The sequence below is a fragment of the Erpetoichthys calabaricus genome, chromosome 8 (genome assembly GCF_900747795.2).
Source record: "Erpetoichthys calabaricus chromosome 8, fErpCal1.3, whole genome shotgun sequence".
Lineage (NCBI taxonomy): Eukaryota > Metazoa > Chordata > Cladistia > Polypteriformes > Polypteridae > Erpetoichthys > Erpetoichthys calabaricus.
In genome coordinates this window covers 132,213,649-132,240,455 of record NC_041401.2, presented here as the reverse complement: position 1 = coordinate 132,240,455, position 26,807 = coordinate 132,213,649, and the positions used below count along the sequence as shown (strand labels likewise).

General features: G+C 40.9%; 1 protein-coding gene across 4 annotated transcripts in view; it reads right to left on the bottom strand.

Annotated features, from left to right (window-relative positions):
• The window catches only part of LOC127529044 (uncharacterized), a 106,788-nt gene that overhangs the window by 32,645 nt on the left and 47,336 nt on the right, over positions 1 to 26,807 (bottom strand). For all 4 annotated transcript variants that reach the window (XM_051931393.1, XM_051931391.1, XM_051931394.1 and 1 more), the window contains exons 5-6: positions 13,472 to 13,648; positions 4,483 to 4,602 (exon numbers count right to left, since the gene is read on the bottom strand). In XM_051931393.1, coding sequence (XP_051787353.1) covers positions 4,483 to 4,602; positions 13,472 to 13,648 — 297 coding nt within the window. The remainder of the gene's footprint in view (positions 1 to 4,482; positions 4,603 to 13,471; positions 13,649 to 26,807) is intronic.

Here is a 26,807-nt window from a genome sequence, read left to right as displayed (position 1 = left end):
AATCTGTCTATTGACTTCATAGGAAAAGTCAGCAGAGACATGAATGTCACTGACAAGGTAAGTAAACCTCTCGATGAGGTCGACACTCTCTCTGCAAACAGGTCACCAAATGGATACCATCTCACAAAATCATTCACCAGAACAGTTCCCTGTGGAGCTCCTGTGCTACTGATTAGTCTGTGTTGTGCAGTTCCTCAGTCTGACAAACTGACGTCTACCAGTGAGGTAATCTGTAATTCAGTTCACCAGGTGTGAGTCCACACCCATCCTGGACAGCTTGTTCCTCAGTAGAAGGGGTTGAAGGCACATAAAAAGTCAAACAACACGATCCTCACAGCATTACATCCTTTGTCCAGATGTGAGTGGGTCCGGTGGAGAAGGTAGACAATGGCATCATCCACACCTACCTTCTCTCAATAGGCAAACAGCAAGAGTTCTAGTGCATGATTCACCTGTGGTCAGAGGAGATGAAGAAGTAGTCACTCCAGGGTCTTTATGATATGGGATATTAAGGCCACAGGCCTGGAGGCATTGAGTTCACCGGATCTCACTTTCTTGGGAAACGAGATGAGACATGAAGTCTTCCACAGTGTGTGGAACTTTCCAGCCACAGGATCAGGTTGAAAATAGGCTGAAGGGGTTCTGCCAGTTCGGCAACACAGGCCCTTAGAAGTCTTGGGCACACCTTATCTGGGCCAGCTGCCTTCATAGGGTGTAGTCTCCTCAGTTCTCCTCTAACCTGGTCAGCAGTGATGGTGTGAGGAACAGGAGGCAGAGAAGCAGGGGGGCTATAAGCTCTTTCTGATGTGCAGCTATGCTGGTGGGTGGAGAGGGCTTAATGATCTATGCTGGCAGCTTGGGGGTGGGATGGGTGAGTAGCTGTGAGGGAAGGGACAGTGACCGGCGAGTTTGCAACAGGTAAAGCAGGAGCAGGGCAGTCAAAACGAGTTGTAAAAGAGATTGAACTCATTCACTCACTCCACATGGCCATCTGCTGTACAGCTGTTCCTTTGCTTATAGCCTGTGGTCTTCATACCAGCCCACACCTACCTAATTTTATTTTGCTGCAACGTGTATTCTACCTTCTTCCTGTAGGACTCTTTGTCCTTGCTTAATCAAACCTTAAGATCTTTCTGTACACTCTTCAGCTCTTCCTGGTCCTTGTTTTTGAAGGCTTGTTAAGAAGGTCCTTAACATCACTGGTAATCCAGAACTAATTACTAGCAAAGCAGTGTACAGTTTTAGCAGGGTCAATATTGTCCATAAAGAAGTTCAGATAGTCTTGTTACATAGTTTGTAATCCCCTCAATATCCTCTCCATGTGGTCCTGCATAACACTTCAGTCAGTAGACTCAAAGCAGTTTCCAAGGGCATTTTCAGTTTCAGGAGACCCACCAGTTGTGGGTTGTCTTTGAACAAGAGGCTTGTACTTCAACTATAGGTAAACAAGATTATGATCAGATTTCCTCAGTGGGACGGGGAGTGGCTTGGTAAGCATCCCTTACATTTGCATACAAGGAGGTTAGAGTCAAGTCCAGTGTAGTATGATTGAAGTCATCAGAGATTGCAATGAAAACCTTAGAGTGTTACGTCTTAAGTCTTGCAATGGTATCAAGTATGACGTCATATGCCTTCCCTGCGTCCACCCGTGGAGGAACATAAACAAAAACAACAATATCGTAAGAACACTACCTTGGCATGTAGTATGGATGTACACCCACCGCTAACAGTTCAATGTCCCAACAGCAGGTTGTTTCCTTAACTGTTACATGCACTGGGTTACACCATCTACTGTTAATAAACAGAGCGAGTCCCCCACCTTTGTATTTGCCACAGCTTTTACCAACACTGTTGGCTCTTATGGTTCTGCACTCCGGAATGTCCTCGCTCCCATCGGGAATGCTGTAGGTCTGCCATGTCTCAGTCAGACACAACAATAGATAGATCTGTCTCGTTGACCAACAACTTTACATTCCCCATTACCACCGGTGGAGTAGATGGTTTATATTTCCTACATTTGTTCGCAAGGTTTGCCTTTACCTTAGCACTGGCCCTGCATCCCTGATACCTGCACCTCAGTTCTTCCGGAATGATCTGCACTCTGCCAGGACATCTCTTAGTTCGGACTGCAAGTAGTTCTTCCTTCTTGTAAACACATTTCCTGCCACTCAATTGTGTTGTAACATGATCCATATCCATAGTGTGCTTAAACAAATCATAGCACATGTAGCAGACAAACAGTCAAGAAAGAGATCTATGCTATAAGTAAGAAAAAAGAAAAAAAAGGACGAAAAACACTGCAACACAGACAGAGCAAATGGTTAAGCTGCCACTCGTGTCAGCGCTTGGCACTGAGAAGAAAAAAAAAAAAAGCTTTCATTCACATCTTTAAACATGGTGTGTGATGGGATTTGGGATAAAGCATTTTTTCATGCTTTAATTCCCGGGCTCAAATAATAATTTATTTTAACAAATATCTTCCCATGTTATTCAGAATGACAGCACATGCACAATTTCACATATTCTCACTTCCTTTCTCTCTTTCTTCTTCTTCTTTCACTTCTCCTGGCGAGTGTTGTCTAGCTTCTCTACTGACTACAATTCGTCTACATGAGGTCAAGCAGCTTCCTTTATGCCAGACCCGGGAGTACTTCTTGTTTTACTACACTACAGTTTGGAGGCACTTCTGGGTCAGGTGGAAGTTCCTTAAAGTGAGGATGGTCTGTCCCTGCAGCTTCCACTGGTGGCACCCATGGAAAAGAGCAGGGATGTCTAATCAGATTTTAATTCCAAGCCTAACCTGCAGGTATCCATGCAGGCACCACAGTCAAGAAAGACTACCACCTGTTGTACAGGGAAGCAAATGGTCCATGTGATTGTTCTCCCTCTGCCCTTCCATTAAATTGGTCTCCCACCATGGTATGGGACCTTGAACCATCCCGATCGAAACACCAGCTCCTACCTGGTGTCCATGACACCACACATACAAATAAATGTCATCAGACTGAAGAACACGATTTCTTTAGATTAGAAAGCAGGCAATAGAAGGATTAGATATACTGTCACCCTTTTTGCAGGTATATGCAAATTCATAATTTGGAACCATCACAAATGACGTAAAACACAAATAATACAAAATATACACATTTACATGCATTACCATCTGTGATTTGAAAGGTAATGAATTAACAGCTATGGTGGACGACTGAGGCTCATGCCCAGTCGGGATGCCTGGAAGATGGAAGGACTGGGAGAGGAGCAGTACCTTCCCTGGAACAGGAGAGGGCAGCCACCCTGGTGGATGTTGGGGCCACAGGAACAGAGCTTGGAAGCTCAACCTTGTGGGGACCTGTGGCCTCCGCCAGGGGGCTCAGAAGCCATGGTATGCAGCACTTCCGCAAGACCAGGAAGTGCTGCCGGACCAGGAAGCAGGTACACCCGGAGTGCTTCCGGGTACCCATGCAGCACTTCCGCCACACCAGGAAGTGCTGCAGGAAGGTCCTCACGGAGCATTTGGAGCACATCCGGGTGCTTTATAAAAGGGGCCGCCTCACTCCAGGAGTGGAGAAGAGGTGGCAATAGAGAGAAGAAGAGAAAGGACCGAGTTATATTTGTGTTATTGTTGTGGTGATTTGTGAACGATATGTGAAGTGCAAAGGACTGTAAAGAAGAGAACTGAAAATAGAAAGCGTGAACTTGTGCAAGGGTGCCTCTTGTGTTTGTCTGTGCTGGGTTAAGTGCTGGTATAGTGCCACCTACTGTCACACAGCTTTGTCTTTTCTTATATAAAACAATCAAATGGGGAGAGGGAGAGATAGTAATGTTTACCGACAGGCAGACACTGATGTCAGCAACCTAAGCAATATATACAATATAAATTTAAGAATAATGTGAGGAGAGATAAAACAGAAATGATGGGGAAAAAATATGACATTTAGGATGTTTCTTTGAAGCAAAGCCATTAATGAAATTGTTAAATTTTGGAGGAAAAAAAAATTATTTTCCAAGTATTTCATATAATTATTGTAAGAAAATATACCAGGTTTATGGCATGCATGGTACTGATTTTCAAACTTTAAGGTGTCTTGAGAAGAAAGACAGATATACTGAATATCTCGTTTTGGTTTAAAAATGATCAATATCATCCAGCCTTATACAAAATTTGTATATACAGTACAGTATGTGAATTGCTTCTGGGCTTGTAGATGGAAGTGTCCTCTACTAAAATACTGCGTATCAAAATAAACTTGGGTATTTCTATTATAAATTTTTAAACGACACAGCAATCTCATTTGACAATTATTTTTAGGTTTCATGATGCTGTATATGCAATTCTATATACATCAAATTTTTTGTAACATATCTATTTTAAAACGATTGTACAAAACAGTAAGAAACAATTTTGATATCTTAGGAGTAGTTTCTAAATAGTTAAATCTTTGTAATTCATGTATATACTTAAATTATGAAAAAATCTCTTACCGCTATCACTCCTACTGCCGCTGTAAGGGATACCCAGAAGATCCCAAAACCTAGAAGTATGCTGTGAGAATATGAGATGTCATATAATCCAGATGACAGCACAAGAATACAAAGGCAGATCTATAGAGATAAAATACAATGATCTTACTGTTTTTTTCTTTTAAACAGACCAAGAGAGCTTAAAATACAACAAAAATGATCTAAATAGAAACTGCAAACTGAAAGCAAGCAATAACCAATTTATAAATCCAATGCATCTCAAAATAAGAAAAGTTCATAATAAAAACAATAAACAAAGTTAATAATTCTTAGCAGGAATGCTCCAATTGGGTTTTTAAAGGCCGATACCAATCACTGAATTTCATGTTGATCATCTGAATTCTGTTTGCTAGTTGATTTTTTTTATTCCGTTATTCCTTTAAAACACTTTTTGCCCTAAGATCCTGCATAACCAAACACATACACGCCTTATGTCCTATATCAATAGTGTATTTCTATAATTAAATGATAGAGCACAGGTGTTAACTGTTCATTTTTTAACTATGGGGCATACAATAAATTAGCCAAGTGAAATGCTGTCAGTTAGGATGGAGATTTCAGCATAAAACAAGCTTCACACAATGCCTAGATCAGGATTTCCACCTAAGATTGTAGAGTTGTAAGGCAACATCGCTGAATATTACTCCACCATGAGACCAAATTAATGAGACTGCAGATATTCAATTTAGCTATACTGAAAGTAGCTATGTGAAGAACTTGATTTTACAGTTTTGTATAATTTACTTGTACATAATTCATATTGTTGTCCTTGATTTAATTTAACATTACTTCTACGATATTAAGCTATGATGTAATCTCGCTGCACCTATTAAATATGGCAGTATGCTTCATGAAAATTTATAGGCAAACTTTGCTTGTTGCGTTTTGTTTTTTGGAAACCATTTTTTTGTTGTTTTGGTTTGGAGTTCTACACTTTCTGATAGTAGCTACTGACCTTTGCATCATTAACAGCCTTCAAGAAAATCCCCTCCAACTTTGTTGCACCTCTGTTACTTGAAATAAAAATGCTAAGAAGCTCCAGTAAATTAAAAAAAAAATGAATGTAGCTAAACAAGGCCAAAACAAAAATATAGCTGCTACTTACATACATAAAACTATTTCCTTACAGTGATCCTTTAAAGAACTAATTTGTAGTTGTTGCCATAGGAACATAAACCAAGGAGTAAATATGCTTTGTCAGGGTAGTGAAGATATAAATTTTGGGAAACATCTTCGATTCATTTACTGACTCAGCACTGAGAATAAACTTCTCACGGCACACAACTGAGATGTGAAAATGCAGATTAATGGCTGGATATTTTTAAACAACAATTTCTTTCTTGTATAGCCCAAAAATCACACAAAGAATGCCTGAGAGGCACTGTTTTTTGACAGCCGCCTAGGCTTTTCTCCCCAAGGTGTCTTTTTATTGATAATGTTTATAAAGTCAGAATTAATGTTATTATGCTTAATGGAATCAACATAAAATTAAAATATCTGGCTTTACCAGAACTTTCAATGCAAGTAAAATCCCACAATAACCTTAAAAGCATCAAATACAGTTAGGTCCATAAATATTTGGACAGAGACAACTGTTTTCTAATTTTGGTTCTGTACATTACCACAGTGAATTTTAAATGAAACAACTCAGATGAAGTTGAAGTGCAGACTTTCAGCTTTAATTCAGTGGGGTGAACAAAACGATTGCATAAAAATGAGAGGCAACTAAAGCATTTTTTTAACACAATCCCTTCATTTCAGGGGCTCAAAAGTAATTGGACAAATTAAATAACTGGAAATAAAATGTTCATTTCTAATACAGTACTTGCTTGAAAACCCTTTGCTGGCAATGACAGCCTGAAGTCCTGAACTCATGGACATCACCAGATGCTGGGTTTCCTCCTTTTTAATGTTCTGCCAGGCCTTTACTGCAGCAGCTTTCAGTTACTGTTTGTTTGTGGGCCTTTCTGTCTGAAGTTTAGTCTTCAACAAGTGAAATGCATGCTCAATTAGGTTAAGATCAGGTGGCTGACTTGGCCACTTCTTTGCTTTAATAAACTCCTGGGTTGCTTTGGCTATATGTTTTGGGTCATTGTCCATCTGTATCATGAAACGCCGCCCAATCAATTTGACTGCATTTAGCTGGATTTGAGCAGATAGTAGGTCTCTGAACACCTCAGAATTCATTCGGCTGCTTCTGTCCTGTGTCACATCATCAATAAACACTAGTGTCCCAGTGCCACTGACAGCCATGCACGCCCAAGCCATCACACTGCCTCCACTGTGTTTTACAGATGATGTGGTATGCTTTGGATAATGAGCTGTTCCATGCCTTCTCCATGCTTTTTTCTTGCCATCATTCTGGTAGAGGTTGATCTTGGTTTCATCTGTCCAAAGAATGTTTTTCCAGAACTGTGCTGGCTTTTTTAGATGTTCTTTAGCAAAGTCCAATCTAGCCTTTCTATTCTTGAGGCTTATGGGTGGCTTGCACCTTGCAGTGCACCTTGTGTATTTACTTTCATGCAGTCTTCTCTTTATGGTAGACTTGGATATCGATACGCCTACCCCCTGGAGAGTGTTGTTCACTTGGTTGGCTGTTGTGAAGGGGTTTCTCTTCATCCTGGAAATGATTCTGCGATCATCCACCACTGTTGTCTTCCGTGGACGTCCAGGGGCCTCATGTATAAACGGTGCGTACGCACAGAAATGTTGCGTACGAACGTTTCCATGCTCAAATCGCGATGTATAAAACCTAAACTTGGCGTAAAGCCACGCACATTTCCACGGTAACTCATACCTTGACATACGCAATTTATCCGCCCGGTTTTGCAGACTGGCGGCACCCAGCGTCAAAGCAGTGCTACTGTTCCTGTGTGATCACCCTTTCTTTCTTAGATCCACATTCCTGGCGTGGCTTTATAAATACACTGAAATTAACTGCATATTGTTTATTAGTGTAATGCATCTGATTGTAATTAACCTGTAGCAATATAATGGTCCAGGGAATAGCCATAGTATTCCAAATACCATAACTGCTTTAGCGTTGCAACTCTCACTGCATCTTCTTCTTCTTTCAGCTGCTCCCGTTAACGGTTGTAACAGCAGATCATCTTTTTCCATATTACTCTCACTGCACCACTCGGAGTATTTATATCACTGTATCTGAGTGTGAATCACAGCAGCAGCTGATCAGAAAGAAAATTATTGGCACACAGCATGAAGCAGACGCTGCCTGAGCCACAGCAAAACGCTTTAGAGACTTCCCTGTACAGAGTTCGCGGTTTAGAAACAGTTTCATCCCAAGAACTATAAACGCACTAAATCAGTCCATCAAGTGCTCCTTGTAGAACTGTTTGTACTTATAAGTACAATCACCTCACTGTAAACTTGGGGTTTAGTTATAATATTGCACAACTTGCGCCACTTTATAAAGCGCGTATTTACATATTATGACGGTATTCATTTTTAAGATGAAATGCAGCAAAATATGTTGATTATATTATACAGATAAAACTTTAACTTCATTTAAATAATCTGTATTGTTAATAATTAACCATGTGAGGACATGGTGCCGCAGCGCTACCTAGTTCAGTAATTGTTCCTGCATTGCATTGTATTCTTGCTGGTGCTGACGCGACACTGGAAAGATAGACGGATATAATAATTAAACACGTACTACGAAGATATTTCAATGTTCCTTAAAAGTTTTGAAGAATCGGCGTTCTAAGCTTACAGATGGCTTCACGTCTATTACATAGCTGATTGTGTGGCGATTGGGTTTTTGGAGAAAGAAAAGTAAGGACAGGAATTGGAGGTTAGTATGAAAGAGACAGTACTGCTGTGATAAATTATTTCACTGAAGGTCGCGCATGGCGCAGCAAGCCTCTCGCGTGAGACATGAACAAGCACTGCGCCACCATGTTCCATTGTTTAATAACATGCTTTCATTCCTATCATCATGAAAAAGATATCACATATACATCTCAGTGTTTTAATTATTCAGAGAGCTGTAATTTCATGAATGTAATGGATTATGTGTCCTGTCGGAGAAAGAGAAAGCCCGTTTAAAAAGCAGGTAGTGATTCACACACATAGAGCACATAGAAGATCAAATACAGAACAAAGCATTTAACATGCCACTTTAGTTACAATGGGATTTGAGAAACTAGTAAATTAAATGATTTTAAGATGAAGTTTATGATGTTCTACTCTAATGGCAAAATAAACTACGTGATTAAAGTGGAAATTTCGAGATTAAAGTTGACATTTCGTGCTTTTTTTCCCCCACTGTGTGCCTTTTTTTTTTTGGTCTGTACCCTAATAAGGTTTCATATGACACTCAGACGGTGGGCTACGACTCGCCTTTTCACGGCGACTTTGATATGTGATTTCTTTTTTATTTCGGGCACTGTGCGACTTTGTGAACTTGAGCCTTCGAGTTTCTCCGACACTCTGTCACTCGATCAACTTTCTTTTGTTGATTATACCACTGTTTAAACCAACAAATAGTACGTTTTTCCTTTGTCTCCACTTGGTATTCGCTGAAATTCTTATATTTTCTCCCGTGCTTTTCCCATTGTCTTTTCACAGAAGGCTATTTATATCAATTTGCATATTCATCCATCCATCCATCCATTTTCTTCCGCTTATCCGAGGTCGGGTCGCGGGGGCAGCAGCTTGAGCTGAGATGCCCAGACTTCCCTCTCTCCGGCCACTTCTTCTAGCTCTTCCGGGAGAATCCCAAGGCGTTCCCAGGCCAGCCGGGAGACATAGTCCCTCCAGCGTGTCCTGGGTCTTCCCCAGGGCTTCCCCCCGGTTGAACGTGCCTGGAACACCTCACCTGGGAGGCATCCAGGAGGAATCCTAATCAGATGCCGAGCCACCTCACCTGACTCCTCTCGATGCGGAGGAGCAGCGGCTCTACTCTGAGCCCCTCCCGGATGACTGAGCTTCTCACCCTATCTTTAAGGGAGAGCCCAGACACCCTGCGGAGAAAACTCATTTCAGTCGCTTGTATTCGTTATCTCGTTCTTTCGGTCACTACCCATAGCTCATGACCATAGATGAGGGTAGGAACATAGATCGACTGGTAAATTGAGAGCTTTGCCTTACGGCTCAGCTCCTTTTTCACCACAACAGACCGATGAAGAGCCCGCATCACTGCGGATGCCGCACGGATCCGCCTGTCGATCTCACGCTCCATTCTTCCCTCACTCGTGAACAAGACACCGAGATACTTGAACTCCTCCACTTGAGGCAGGATCTCGCTCCCAACCCTGAGAGGGCACTCCACCCTTTTCCGGCTGAGGACCATGGTCTCGGATTTGGAGGTGCTGATTCCCATCCCAGCCGACCCAGAGAGAGCTGAAGATCACGGCCTGATGAAGCAAACAGGACAACATCATCTGCAAAAAGCAGTGACCCAATCCTGAGTCCACCAAAACCGGACCCACTCAACACCCTGGCTGCGCCTAGAAATTCTGTCCATAAGTTATGAACAGAATCAGTGACAAAGGGCAGCCCTGGCGGAGTCCAACTCTCACTGGAAACGGGTTCGACTTACTGCCGGCAATGCGGACCAAGCTCTGACACCGGTTGTACAGGGACCGAACAGCCCTTATCAGGGGGTCTGGTACCCCATACTCCCGGAGCACCCCCCACAGGATTCCCCGAGGGACACGGTCGAATGCCTTTTCCAAGTCCACAAAACACTAGACTGGTTGAATCCGAGGTTCGACTATCCGACGGATCCTCCTCTCCAGGACCCCTGAATAGATTTTTCCAGGGAGGCTGAGAATTGTGATCCCTCTGTAGTTGGAACACACCCTCCGGTCCCTCTTCTTAAAGAGGGGGACCACCACCCCGGTCTGCCAATCCAGAGGCACTGTCCCTGATGTCCATGCAATGTTGCAGAGACGTGTCAACCAAGACAGCCCTACAACATCCAGAGCCTTAAGGAACTCCGGGCGTATCTCATCCACCCCCGGGGCCCTGCCACCAAGGAGTTTTTTGACCACCTCGGTGACCTCAGTCCTAGAGATGGGGGAGCCCACCTCTGAGTCCCCAGGCTCTGCTTCCTCATTGGAAGGCATGTTAGTGGGATTGAGGAGATCTTCAAAGTACTCCCCCCACCGACCCATAACATCCCGAGTCGTGGTCAGCAGCGCACCATCCCCACCATATACAGTGTTGACACTGCACTGCTTCCCCCTCCTGAGACGCCAGATGGTGGACCAGAATCTCCTCGAAGCCGTCCGAAAGTCGTTCTCCATGGCCTCCCCAAACTCCTCCCATGCCCGAATTTTTGCCTCAGCAACCACCGAAGCCGCATTCCGCTTGGCATGCCGGTACCTATTAGCTGCCTCCAGAGTCCCACAGGACAAAAGGGACCGGTAGGACTCATTTTTCAGCTTGACAGCATCCCTCTCGCCGGTGTCCACCAACGGGTTCGGGGATTGCCGCCACGACAGGCACCGACCACCTTACAGCCACAGCTCCGGTCAGCCGCCTCAACAATAGAGGCACGGAACATGGCCCATTCGGACTCAATGTCTCCCACCTCCCTCGGGACGTGGTCGAAGTTCTGCCGGAGGTGGGAGTTGAAGCTACTTCTGACAGGGGGCTCTGCCAGACGTTCCCAGCAGACCCTCACAACACATTTGGGCCTACCAGGCCTGACCGGCATCCTCCCCCACCATCGAAGCCAACTCACCACCAGGTGGTGATCAGTTGACAGCTCCGCCCCTCTGTTCACCCGAGTGTCCAAGACATGTGGCCGCAAGTCCGACGACACGACCACAAAGTCGATCATCGAACTGAGGCCTAGGGTGTCCTGGTGCCAAGTGCACATATGTACACCCTTATGCTTGAACTTGGTGTTCGTTATGGACAATCCGTGATAGAGCACAGAAGTCCAATAACAAAACACCACTCGGGTTCAATCGCACCCTTCCAGGTCTCATTGTCATTGCCCATGTGAGCATTGAAGTCCCCCAGCAGTACGAGGGAGTCCCCAGAAGGTCCTCCAGGGACTCCAAAAAGGGTGGGTACTCCGAAATGCTGTTCGGTGCATACGCACAAACAACAGTTAGGACCCGTCCCCCCACCCGAAGGCGGAGGGAGGCTACCCTCTCGTCCACCGGGGTAAACCCCAATGTACAGGTTCCAAGTCGGGGGGCAATAAGTATGCCCACACCTGCTCGGAGCCTCTCACCAGGGGCAACTCCAGAGTGGTAGAGAGTCCAGCCCCTCTCAAGGAGATTGGTTCCAGAGTCCAAGCTGTGTGTCGAGGTGAGCCCGACCATATCTAGCCGGAACCTCTCAACCTCGTGCACTAGCTCAGGTTCCTTCTCCTTCAGAGAGGTGACATTCCACGTCCCAAGAGCCAGTTTCTGTAGCCGAGGATTGGTCCGCCAAGGCCCCCGCCTTCGGCCACCACCCAACTCACACTGCACCCGACCTCCTTGGCCCCTCCCATAGGTGGTGAACCCATGGGAAGGGGGACACACGTTGCCTCTTTGGGCTGTGCCCGGCCGAGCCCCAAGGGTGCAAGCCCGGCCACCAGGTGCTCGCCATTGAGCCCCACCTCCAGGCCTGGCTCCAGCAGGGGCCCCCGGTGACCCACGTCCGGGCAAGGGAAAACGCCGTCCAAATTTTTTGTTCATCATAGAAGGTCTTTTTGAACCGCACTTTGGCTCATTCCTCACCTAGGACCAGTTTGCCTTGGGTGACCCTGCCAGGGGCATAAAGCCCCGGACAACAGAGCTCCTAGGATCATTGGGACATGCAAACCCCTCCACCACGATAAGGTGGCGGTTCGAGGAGGGGTTTGCATATTCAAAGAGGCGTAATTCTGGGAGGAGTTGGGGCGGGACAGAAGGCGCGTGCACGTGCGTTGCTTTTCACGCTGATCGGGATTTATGTAGTGGAAGAATGTGAAAGTTTGCGTATGTACAGATTTCTGCATCTGGATTTTTCTGTACGTACGCACATTCCCACTTTTGTGCTTACGGCATGTTATAGTGTGAGTTCTACGCACGCCGTTATACATAACGCCCCAGGTCTTTTTGCATTGCTGAGTTCACCAGTGCTTGCTTTCTTTCTCAGGATGTACCAAACTGTAGATTTTGCCACTCGTAATATTGTAGCAATTTCTCGGATGGGTTTATTCTGTTTTCGCAGCTTAAGGATGGCTTCTTTCACCTGCATGGAGAGCTCCTTTGACCGCATGTTGTCTGTTCACAGCAAAATCTTCCACATGCAAGCACCACACCTCAAATCAACTCCAGGCCTTTTATCTGCTTAATTGATAATGACATAATGATGGACTTGCCCACACCTGCCCATGAAATAGCCTTTGAGTCAATTGTCCAATTACTTTTGAGCCACTGAAATGAAGGGATTGTGTTAAAAAATGCTTTAGTTGCCTCTCATTTTTATGCAATCGTTTTGTTCACCCCACTGAATTAAAGCTGAAAGTCTGCACTTCAACTGCATCTGAGTTGTTTCATTTAAAATTCATTGTGGCAATGTACAGAACCAAAATTAGAAAAAAGTTGTCTCTGTCCAAATATTTAAGGACCTAACTGTAAATACAACCCACTTAACTAAAAAGATTAGGAGGAGCTGAGCTTACAATAAATAATTCATAGCACTGGAATGCCTATTTTCAACATTTCTAATGAATGCAGAAAGCAAGCCATGTTAACCTGTGACTTTTTAAATTTATGTCACTTCATATTGCAGGCATCAATTTACAAAAAAACACTAAGGCTAACTTAAATGTTCAGAAAGGATATTGTTTTAGTAAAAGTAGATAAATACACAGATGTCCGGTATAACTCAGACATTAGTCAAAGAGTATAACAAAGGATGCATAATTGACATGACATGCATAATTAACTTATGAAGCAGAAATCAAAGTCACCTACTCACCCCTCATCCCTTTTACCTGTGCCTGGAGGTCAAATGTCACCAAAGAAAAGGAGAGATTAAGGAGGAAGTATTGATCTTGTAGACTTTCCAGGGCACCCCCAACTCGAAAAGACATCATATTGGGTGTGCAGATGAGAATTATGCTACAGATGACATGAAGAATGCCAACACATGTGATGCAAACAAATCGAACCTGCAAAGAAAGTTATATCTAAGAAAATTATGTGGCAAAGAGTCTCACTTACTGAGATTAAATGTATAAAATATCTGTTACAAACATAATAAAGGAAGAGACTACATTTAATTTGCAAAGTTTCCACAAAGTGGTATGCAAGCATGATCAAACAACAGCCATCAGATGTCCATATACAGTTTAAATGCATTCTGTTCAAGCTGTCTACTAATCTGTCAAATTTTAGAAACGTTTTAAATTTTTTTTTGTTGTTTAACTTATTCATTGTATAAAATTTCAAATCACTGGGCTACAGTGGAACATTCATGTAATCACATCATGAAATGTAAACTTTTTTTTTTTTTTTTTTTTAATTAACAGTTTTTTCTTTAGGGGGAAAAGATAAATCAGTTTTGGCATTTATAGAAAATGGAAAGCTTGCAAATTCATTAACATTACACAACTGCCCATTTTTGAAACAGAAGCAAAAATCACTGTAATAATGTGATGAAACACACTGCAATGTTAAATAACACCAGCTACCAACTAGAGATCAGTAGGGTGACTAATACATTTTCACTGGTTTGCTATACATACAGAACAAGACATCCATGGAATTAACCAGTACAATCATATGCCAAGAATTTCTATGTTCCACATTAACACAATGTTATTTAAACATCCATGCTTTTATAACATCATATTTGGACAATTGCAACTCTCTGTATATTGGTATCAATCACACATTGTTACGAAGACTGCAACTAGTCCTGCTGCTTGCCTAATGCCAGGCTCTTGCAAGCATGACCACATCCTACCAATTTTGACTTTGCTTCATTGGCTTCCAGTCCATTACAGAATTGACTTACAATCTTGTTTTTAAATGTTTGAATGGAATGCCCCCCACTTACCATTTGGAACTCCTTCCCGTTTACATGTCAGCAAGTGCACTGTGGTCTACTAGCTCAGATGTACCAATATTGAGTTTCAAGCAAAGGGGGTTTGGGAATCATGCTTCTGTGGTGGCCATTTTTGAACTCAGAACTGAACTTTAGGAATGTCAACACTTTGTAACACAAGTAAACAGAATAACATGTTTCAGTGGTGCTAATGCAGATAGTAAATGTTTCTGTAATAATCAGTACTAAAAAATGACTAATTAAGCATAAGATAAGGGAGTTTACCATTAGGGCACTATGGCTATATTTTTTAAATTAAATTAACTGTATGTTGATAAAAAAAAGGTATGAATTACTATGAAAAACACAAATATTTCTGGTAGGCCTGTGCGATATATCGAGTGGCACAATATGAACAATATTTTTTAATGCATCGTTTGAAAACAAACCTATCACAATATATTATGTAATATGTTTTATTAAACACTACAAGTGTGTAATGTGTTATTTCTGCTAATTGGAGCACATCCTAAATGCAGTCATTGCAATTAAACCCTGCCTCCTGCTTATCTTAAACAGTAACAACAATGGCTGAGACGGAGGCAGAAATGAGTATGGTTATCAGCGATGATTTAGTGCCAAAAAAAAGTTACAAATGTGACCTCTGTTGTTTGGAAATGGTTTGGCTTTAGATAAAATGATACAGAACAAAAGACTGTTATATGTAAACTTTGTAAGAGAGAAGTAGGAACGAAGAGCGGCAACACCTCGAACCTCTTCAATCATTTGAAAACAAAACACGTTACGAAGTACGAAGAATGTATTAAACTTCGCGAGAACTCTGTTCAAAATGCAACGAAACACATCCCTGCCGCAAAACAAATCACACTGGCAGCAACGTTCTCTCGTTGCATACCGTATGAAAAAACAAGCCCCAAATGGAAGGAAATAACAGCTGCAGTAACATACCGCATTGCAAAAGATATGGTCCCTGTTGCCACTGCCGAAAAACACTTGATTTCAGAAACTACTCAGAACGATTGATCCCAAATATGTAATTCCCAGTCGGAAATACTTTGCAGAAGAAGCGCCGTCCAAATTATACAACGAGGTAAAGGAGAAAATTCTGAATCAGCTTCAGAACGTTCGCCACTTCACCACCACATCCGATCTGTGGACTAATCATACCATGCAACCATACATGAGCCTAACGGCTCATTTTATTGAAAACTGGGAGATAAGAAGCATTTGTCTTCAGACAGGATTTGGACCAGATGACCATACCGGAGAAACGATTGCGCTGGGGCTCAAAGATGTGCTTCAATCGTGGAAATTAGACGACACGCGACAAGTGTGCATTACCATGGAGAACGCTGCAAATGTGATTAAAGCCATTGATCTGAACAAATGGATGAGACTGCAGTGCTTTGGTCACCGGCTGAATCTGGCGATTGGTATGGCGTGTGTGTGCATGCTAGTAATGTGTCAATCACGAACGAAACGGTTCTTTGAGCCGGCTCTTTTTAGTGAACGGTGGGAGCAGATTCCCGTTTTTTGGAACCGATGTCTGTGTAGTGTTTGTAGCGAAACACTAAGTGCAAACATCTAATCATGGGTCAGAACACTGCTAAATTTGGCTGAATTATAAAAGGCTGGAGTGGGAAAATGAAGAGGTGTTTGGGAGCCGAAAGAGCCGATTCTTAGTGAGCTGGGCAAAATGATCCGGCTCACTAAAAAGAGCCGAAATGCCCATCACTAGTGCGTGCGTGTATGAGAAATGTTTGAAAATGAATAATAACACGTAATAAATATAAGAAATTTGTAATAATAAATGTAAAGTGTGTGTGTGCACGTATGAGAAATATGTTAAATTAAATAATAAATATGCTAAGAAATAGTAAATAAACGTAAATAATAGTGTGTATGAGAAATATTATTAATTAATAATAACGTAAATAATTAATAAGACTGTAATTTGTGTTTGGTTTTAGAGAGAAGTATGAGAGATCCCCGCATTGAACGGGCAATTGGTGTATGCAAAAGAATTGTTGCATGTTTTTCCTTCAGCTGGAAAAAAAGAAGGGATTTGACCGCAACACAGAAAGAACTCAATCTGCCTTCCCATCAGCTCATAACAGAATCCCCTACCAGATGGGGGTCAAGGGCAGCAATGATACAGAGAGTGTTGGAACAAGAGAGGGCCATCACCCAAGTTCTCTCATCTGGCAAGAAAACCAGACAATCTGGCACTTACATGGCAGGACATAGATGTACTAGAGTCAACTGATAAAGCTATTCGACCCATCCTGGAATTTACAGATGCACTCTCAGCTCAGTCCTATGTTACTGTCTCCTATGTTAAGCCAGTGCTACACCTTTTTCAAACCAGCATCTTGGCTCACCAGCCAGAAGACACAGAGCTCACTATGTCAATTAAGACCAAAATTCTTGATTATCTGAGAGAGAAATCTGATGAATCCTGCCACCCAGCAACTACTAGACATTGCTTCTTTTTTGAATCCACGTTTCAAAAGATCATACATTCCTAAGGAAAAGTATGAAGAGGTCAAACACAGAGTTGTGTCTGAAGTGAGGACCCTTCAACATGATGAGACCAGTGCCCAGCCTGACTTAGCTGGGGAACTTTCAGAAGCAGCTGAAGCATCACCACTACCAGCCAAAAAGGAGAAGCGAAGCCTTGGTAGCTTCTTTAAAAGGCCAACATCTTTATCGACATTGTCTGACAGAGATAAAATTGAAGCTGAACTTTCAACCTACCTACAAGCAGCTGAAATTGACACTGAGACAAACATACTTGCATGGTGGAAAGAGCATGAACCAATCTTTCCAACTCTCAGTCGCCTTGCAAAAAAATATCTCTGCATACAGGCCACTAGTTCGCCCTCAGAAAGGGCATTTAGCACAGGTGGCAACATAGTGAAATGCCACAGGGCATCTTTAAAGCCAGAGGCAGTTGACAGACTTGTCTTTCTTGCACAAAATTTGTGAAATTGTGTTACCTGAATGCATGTTCTTGCCACGCTTTATTTGTTTACAAAACATAGCTTAAAAAGAGCATATTGAAGCATTATTATTTTATGTTTTATTTAGGCAAACCTACTAAAGTAGATAAAGCATCTACTCCTACGTCACCTAATATTCAGACAACTGGCTTTCTTGCGTAAATGTTTAGATGTGTTTCTTGCATTAATGAGTATATTTTGGTTTATGCCTATGATGTAAAGTTGTAAGTTTGCAATTACATGTAAATAACTAAAGAGCAATATAAATGTGTGGCTTCTTTTTTAAGTAATAATAGATAGGAAAAAAATATCGTTGCATATCGTATATTGACTTTTGGTCCAAAAATATCGCAATTTGAATTTTGAGCCATATTGCCCAGCCCTAATTTCTGGGTGCACCTCAAACTTTTGACTGGTACTGTATATTGGCTTAAATTACAAGTAGAGGAGTCAGAAGTCAGAGTCGGTGGTACCATAAATTGAGGAGTTGAAGTTAAAGGTTTTGTGTACCAACTCCAGAGCCCTGGCCAATAGCATGGGAGTAAGGTAGAGTAGCAACTATGCCGCAAGTTTTTGAATGCCTGCAAGTCTTGTCATTCAAGCCCAAAAGTGGCATTGTGCAGAATTGATAGCTGCTTATTTCTAACATTTATTCTACAATCATGTACATGACTTTGGGGTTTTTCTCTAAGCCGAAGAAAAGCATATCAGGTCATATTAAACATCAAAACAACAATGATCACGTATTTGAAAATTGATTGGCATGTTTATAAAGAGTTTCCCATGAACAGACTGTTAATCAGCAACATTACACTGAACAGCTGAGGCGACTGTGGGAAGGCAACCGAAAAAAAAAAAATGACTGGAGCAGAGGTGAATGCAAAACTACATCTTGCACCATCACATCTCACCTTCACACAGTGTATTGCCAAGTCAATGTGTTTTTGACCAAAAACAACATGGTTGTTGTTTTCCACCTGCCGAATATACCAGATCTTGTTTTCTATGATTTTTTTTGCTCAACAAATTTAAATTCAGATTAAAGGGAAGATGTTACCATGGAAGCAATCCAGGAAAAAAACTACAGGAAACTGTATACATAGTAAGTAACAAAAATAACATTTTCTTCGTTTTTCTTGTAGTGATTCTCCTTACCATTAATTACATCACCCACCTCTAATTAAACACTGGCTATGTATCAAAGACAGAAGAACAAAGGTATAAAGTGTAATGTTTTTAGAGGACTGAATAGAAAAAACAGGTTTATACAAATTAAGCATTTGTTTAGGCTTTAGAAAATATAGCACAATCACTAATTCATGGTTATGATTCTGAGTTGTGATGGAAATTCATTGTGCAGCAAGTTCTCAAACATTTCTGTGAATTTGCCGACTTCTCAGCAAAGCAAACTGTGTGTGGTTCGCTCATCCTTATAATACAGCTTATCATGTGGTTGTGCAGGTTACCAGTATAAGTTGTTAAAATGTACACACAAAAGCGAGAAATGAATGGAAATGGCATCAATGTAAACAGTGCAGTATGCCTCTGCTATTGACAGCTGGTAAGTATTAATATGTTTCAAAACTATTAATATGTACTGTATATTGTATATATGTGGGGGGGTGGTTATTGGTCGTAACGTTTTATTTATTGTGAATATGTTTGCATATGCTGGGTTTATGTCCAAATGCCTGTTAATGGTGTTTTTGTCTGATAGCCAAGATTCAGCCAGTTCTCTGGCACTTTTAGTACTGGCCTTAAATCTTACTTGTACTTTGTCCCACTTAAATCTATGTCCTGTTGATTTTGTATACGTATAGATCTGTGATCGTGAGTCCTTCCTTCTAACAGTGTTGCGATGTTCATGTGTACGTGTTGCGATTCTTTTTGATGTTTGTCCTATGTATACCACTGGGCAAGAACTGCATGGAATGCTATAAACTGTGTTTCATATCATCACAGGGTGTCTGAAGGTGCAGCACGCATCCTGGCCATGTCAGGCATCAGAACAGCACACAAACCCACGAACAATCTGCGCATGGTCCTCTTTAATGCTATAAACAAGAAATTGACAGCAGAAACACGAAACCATGTGCCATCTAGAACGTATAACATTTTTAAGAGCTGGGAGCACATGAAGTGTGTCTGTCAAAAGCATTCCAACAACTGCGAGGTTAGATGTCCGTGAACTTGTTTTAAATTGTTTGTAAGTAGGGTGTGGCGTGCAAAAGTCACCTGTCTCACGGGTCTTGCTTCCTAAGGTTGTAATGTCTAGTCTTGCGTGACCTCAAAGTACAGTGCACCGACTCTTTTTCTCCCTTTCCTGCTGACCATTCACGGGAGATTCCACGTGGCCCTCTTGATGTCACTTCCGGGTCCGAGCCTATGGAAGAAGACCTTGTCGACTCTGGCCCCTGTGATGTCACGTTCGGGCTCAAGACTATGGCTGAAGACCCTTATGAGCCCGACCCCTTTGACCTCACTTCCTGTCTTCCCCTTTACAAGCCTCCTCCTTTTCCCTATTCCCTCAGTTCTGTTTTGGACTCGGTTTTCTGCACATCAGTGCTGTGTAACATTTTTACAGTTTTGCAGCCAAGATACCACTTATACCATACCATATATATATACACTCCAGCATTCCCCCCATGCTGGAAGCTATTAACCGACCAAATAAGGTGCTACACTTAATATTCATATGTACACCCATACCATACATAAAACATGACAAGTTTTTGCCAAAATAAAAAAGTAATTTACAGCAGTGTCTGCTTTTCCTAACATAATCAGAACAATTTACTTAACTCCTACTGCAATAGGGAGACCTAGCAAGAATGAAGCTGCTTTTGTTAACTATTAACAACAGTGACATTCTGTTAATCCCAAAAATGTGGAGAGGTGCAATAAACTATGTTCGCTGTAAGCTGCACAGCTACAATAAATGCAGCAATTTTAATGGTGCTACTTAGCATGTTTGAACTACTGTGCAAGGTGTTATCGTGCTGCTTCACAAGGGTTGAAGTTTGCTAAGCAATGAAACGCATTCAACAGTGTCTGATGCTCCATGGTAGTCCCCAATTTCCCCAAACCTATGGACTGAATATACCAACCCACAGATTGTCAATCATATGTCTAAGCTTCATGGGGTACACAGTTACACAATGACTAAGGTTTAAAAATTTAAATTGCGCAGAAATGTGCACATATCATGCTTTATAAAACTGATTTTTTTTTTTTTGCCATATCCATTTCCAAATTTTATTGGCGTACACGTATTTACAGCCTCAATTTCAAGCAAACTTTTATATAAGATAACAAGAAGAAGTGTGGAATTTCTGTAGCATTTTGGATTTTCAGATTAGGGATACATAATCTATATATTTTGTCACAAGAAATATTAGTAGTAAACAGTCTTCTTTCAGTATTACAAAACTTAATTCCATGAATAGCTATGCCTCAAGCAAACAGCTTAATTTTTTTCTAACCATTTTTATGTCACCTTGAATGCCTTGCTAGCTTGCTGTGTCTGCCAGTCAGTAAACTTTTTTCTCTCTCGGATTGTTTTTTTATATAAGAAAACTCAAACATCTTGATTCATTACCGTGCTAATCACAAAACACAATACATTTACATATAACACATATTATAAACGCATAATCTCTCTATTATAAAAAAAGAGAGAAACAGTAGGGCGTCGAGACATGATGTTCACGTTAAGATCACGGAAGACAGTTAAAAGACCCGCGAGGACCTTAAACATGAGACATTGTGCCAAGGGATTGACCCAGGACTATCTCGCGATGACGTAGAACATGAGATTCTTTCAAGACACGCCCTGCTTTCAATCAATATCAAATAAGACAACGGGGCAGCAAAACATTCAGTCTTGTGAAGGATTTGAGCACATACAGATCCAGGGTCTCAGTGCATATAAAGCATATAAGGACAATACGTTATAAATGTAACGTCGACGAATAAGCGAAGAAGAAAGCAGCGCGGAGAAAAGAGACTCAAAAGCATCGGAGAGGAAAAAGAGCAAAAAAGAAAAAATAATCTAGGTGCAAATTAAGAAAAAAATGAAAGAAATTATCAGCCCGTAACAAGTGGAATTGAAACAAAGCAATCTGGTTCAGAATTAAAAGACAGAGTAAAAGACAAAGTAGAACTTCATAAACACATTCACAAATGCTGGCGCTATACACATGCAGAGCAGATTATGAAAGCAGTGGAATTCAAAAGACTCAAAAAAAAAAAAAAAGTATGCGCAATACAAATGTGGAGAAAGTTAAAGAATATGAAAGTAGAAAAATTAGAAAGTATAAATAAAAAGAAAGTAAAGATCGCAGGAGTGCAAACAAATGGAAATTATTACTCGAAAAAGGGAAAATAATCACCACGGACCAGGGGGGTATGTTTCGTACGTCGCTTAAATCATCCGAGATCAGATGCCTCATCTTGGATGAGATAATGCCAGTGAAACTCATCCAGATAAGTTGGTTTTTCAAACGCAGCTGTGTATTAGATTAGTGTAGCTGGATCTAATCATACGAGATGAATGCGCGCGCCCGCGCTGAGTGAAAAGCCCATATATATTGAGTCTAGAAAACATGATCAGCAAGTCTTTGATAGGCTGCAACAAAATGACGAAAGAACGAGCGCATTTTTTTTCACACACGCGGTGCAAGACCTTTTATTCGAAGGACACAAAGAATTTCAAGATTTAATATACATAAGGGGTAACACTGCAAAAGCAGCCCAGACCAGAAAAGACGGCTGGCAAAAAGTGGCCGAAAAAATTAAACGCTAAGTAGTGTGCATTGTACTTACTGAATGCAGCGTATCATTTCCTATGTGTCAGATTAATTATTATTTAATATGTCATAATTCCAGATCAAACGTGAGAACAAGGAGAACATGGGAACAGGTTAAAGTGAAGTACAAGAATATACTTCAAACTGGTAAATATTGGTATATAACTATTTAAAGTATTGTTGACATAAAGAATCATATATAATATAAAAACATTAATGTTAAAGCTAATAAGGAGTCAGACAAGCAAAAAACAGGTGGAGGTCCACGCGGTCCAGACCTAACCCCTGCAGAAGAGTTGGCTCTCCAGCAAAATGCCCATCGCCCTGTTTCTGAGGGCATTCCAGGGGGAAGCTCCTCCTCAGAACCAGTGGCAGGAAGCAGTGGTCACTTCATTTCAGGTAAAGGATGGTCATTGCATATTTGTCCTCCATGTGTGCTATAGATATGTTCCATATAGCCCTCTTTTTTGTTGGGTCAGTTGCAGGGAATGTCATATCCCTTGAACCTGTGTCTGATCAACGAGATATTAACGAAGGTCAAATATTTGATGAAGACACTGTGTCTGATTATTCATCAGGAGGAGAGGTACATTTTCCAAATAATGTTTGATCAAACTCCACTCTGATCAGTTCCATGTGCCCCAATCACATTTGGAAATCCTGGTAATGAGAATGTTAGGCTGATTGCGGGATTCTTTATGGAACTGTGGGTGTTTTAGCCTGTGTATTACCTACCTGCAATGGCATGAAACGCCTCTTTTATTGTCTGCACATGCAGGTGTCCAGGAAACACAATGAAAACCTGAAGGAAATGTTTCAGAGCCAAACAGACTTTACGAATTGCCTAACAAACTGTACTTTTCGATTGATGTTCCGCATCGCCTACAGTATATAAAAAATTGCCGCTTGCAAGAAACCTCAAAGCAATGCCTACTGTCTGTGTGGTTGTGAGACCCCGACTTCGCCGAGTTTGACTTCGAATATACGGAGCTAATAAATCTTTGAGGTACAATATTCCCCCTCGGCTAAAGCGGTATCTTTCGTACAGAATTTCCTCCGGGGGCAATAAAGGATCTTGCCGATCGCGCAAAACCCTCTTTATATGAAATTCTCTTCGTATAATGTGCGCACCAATATCAATTGGTCGCTCATTCATGAACGGCGAAGCCCTGACTGGATGACTTCCACGCACCATCACTGATCACGTGTGTAAACTAATCCTTGTTCATGTAAAACAAACCTGCTCCGAGCAGGTTTGAGGATTTGGATGTGTTGCTATGACAACACTTCCAGCAAGAGTTTCAAAAAACCGACAGATCCAGGATCAGGCCAAATCGTCAACAATTACATCTGGCTAAGCGAGTAATCCACGTACGAAAAATACCCCCCAGGTGTCATTGAAAAAAAAAAAGCAGGACAAAGCAAGGTCAGAAATAAAAGACAGAGTAGAAAACAAAGTAAAACATCATAAAGAGGTTACAAAACAAGGAGGCCAAACACATGCAGAGCAGGTTAGAGATAATGAAAACTTGAATTCAAAAGACTCAAAAAATACATAGGCATGAAACACAAGCAGAGCAAGATACAGAATGTGAAAGCAGAAAAAAAAACGACAGTGTCAAAAAAGAAAGTAAACATCGCATTAGCACAAAAAAAGGGAAATTATTACTCGGAGAAATAACGAAAAGGCGAATAGAGATCGAATATATGGACACAGGTGATATGTCAGAAGTATGTAAATATTGTAAGGCTTTGAAGTTTAAGTCAGAGAATTTCAAAAATGTGTTTTACCTCACATGCATTTATTAGTTACTTTGCAAAAAAAATTATTAACTGCTGACGATGTAGATCGCTTTGTCTGTGCTGAAATTCCAAACAGAGAAACCTATTCTGAATTATGGTACAAAGTCATTAAACACATGTCTCACTGACCTCATTTAAAAGATTCAGCATATTGGGACTGGAAAGATTCCAAATATTGTTTTTACATAAGTTCTGAAATAAAAGTTAAACTAATGAAACAGCAACAATTCAAAGAAAACAAAAAATATCTGAAAAGTGTGTATCTGGAAAACCAAACACAGGGGTTGGCGAGCGAAGCGAGCAGGGGGCAAAGCCCCCAGTATATATAATATTGCACATACTGTATATTGTTTTCTGATTTAAACATTTATAATTGTTCCAAATTATTTGCATATCTGTGCTTTTTCTTGTCTTTTAACAGCTTGTACAATGCATGTAGGTTATTGCATTCACCAGCATAGCAAATACAGTGGAACCTCGGGTCACGACCGTAATTTGTTCCAAAACTCGAAGTAATTTCCCCCATAGGATTGTATGTAAATACAATTAATCCGTTCCGGACCATACGAGCTGTATGTAAATATATATACTCATGCTCTCTATCTCTCTCTCTCTCTCACTCTCTCTTGCGAGTATGTGGTCGTGAACAGATGCAAAAGTTTGGCAAACTTTTTGGTCGTAACCCGATTTGTACGTGGTCCGAGACGTTCGTGACCAGAGGTTCCACTGTACAGTGTTTGTGGTCAAAAACCTTGCATTTTGCATCCAGTGTTTTTAAGTTTCTCTAGACTTTATATGTCAGATACTAGATGAATCTGTAAGGGACAGATGAAACTGAGGAGGCTGGGGATACTTTGGAGGAAACTGTGCCACTGCAACTTTCCAGCAAATCGTTAAAACTTTTTTTTTTTTTACTTTAAACCCCAATGAAGAGTGAAGAGACATTGCTCTATTAAAATTTGCCATTATAAAAATCAAACTGGTTTTTATTTTATTAATTGATATTTAATTATCCCATGACTAACTTCTACTCAAAAAGTAATGTGGTTTTGTATTTGACTTCTTCCAATAATCCTAAGAGATTTAAAAATCACAAAGGCAATGTATTTTTATTTTACAGCATTAGAACAATCTGGATGAGAACAGGTCATTCATTCAGCCCAACAAAGCTCAACAGTCCCATCCACAGAATTCTTCTAAAAAAACATCAAGTTTAGTATTAAAAGTCCCTAAAGTCCTACTGCATACTACACTACATGGTAGCTTCTTCCAAGTGTACTGTATATGGTTCTCTGTGTAAAGTAAAACAAGTTTCCAACTATGTCCCCGTGTTTTTGATAAACTTATTTTAAAATAACAGCCTCGATCCTCTATACTAATTCCCTTCATAATAAACACTATGAACATGTCTCCTCTTAGTCTTCTTTTGCTTAAACTGATAAGGCTCAGTTCTTATAATCTTTTGTCATAATTGTAAAAGAATAATTTAGAGGTAACAGTCAATAAGTATTTTGGTTTGTCATGCATATTGAAATTGCGATGCGCGAATCACTGTCTTGGCAACCGAGAGAAGATGTGTGGTCCAAAGGCTTCAAAAAAACCATGTTAAATCTAATCACAACAAGAACTGTCAGGGTATCTATTTAAATGAGAGCTACCACTTCAATAAACACAGACACAGCAAACAAGCAGTGATAGGGTCAGGTCAGTGGCCAGGTTAGAATGTTCCCTTCACCAACTATCAGGCAAAAGAAATGTTACGCAGGGAGGCTGCACACTTGCAGTTGATTCAGTGGTGCTGCAAATCTGGGGTTGCCTCGATGCTGGACAAGCAACACTCAACAGACGCGTCAACCACGCTTCAGCATGCAGCACCGTTGGGGAGGGTGTGAACTGTGTTTTGGTATGCAGCACCGTTGAAGAATGTCTCAAAAGAGCTCAACAATCTCACAAAATACATAAGCATTTGTTATCAAATGTCATGAAGAGACTGCTGAAATGGTCAAGTAAACAAGCAGAATGTTCCAGGGGAATGGTTCAAGAAACTGGCTGATGTAATGTTCTTTCATGCACCTAGTAAGACTTGCTAGTTGGAAAGTATATAGTTTTCACAATTGAATAAGAGATAAATTTAAGAGATATTGAAGAACAAGAATATCAGATTATGAAATACTAACAAAATACCCGCGCTTCGCAGCGGAGAAGTAGTGTGTTAAAGAGGTTATGAAAAAGAAAAGGAAACATTTTAAAAATAATGTAACATGATTGTCAATGTAATTGTGTTGTCATTGTTATGAGTGTTGCTGTCTTTTATATATATAATATACACACACACACAAACATAAACATATATATACATATATATACATATCTACATATAGACATATCTACATATATATATACACTAGCAAAATACCCGCGCATCGCAGCGGAGAAGTAGTGTGTTAAAGAGGTTATGTAAACATATATGTACATATAGAGTACATATCTACATATACACATATCTACATATACATATATATATATATATATATATATATATATATATATATATATATACACATACATACATACATATATATATATATATATATATATATATATATATATATACATGTGTATATATATATATATATATATATATATA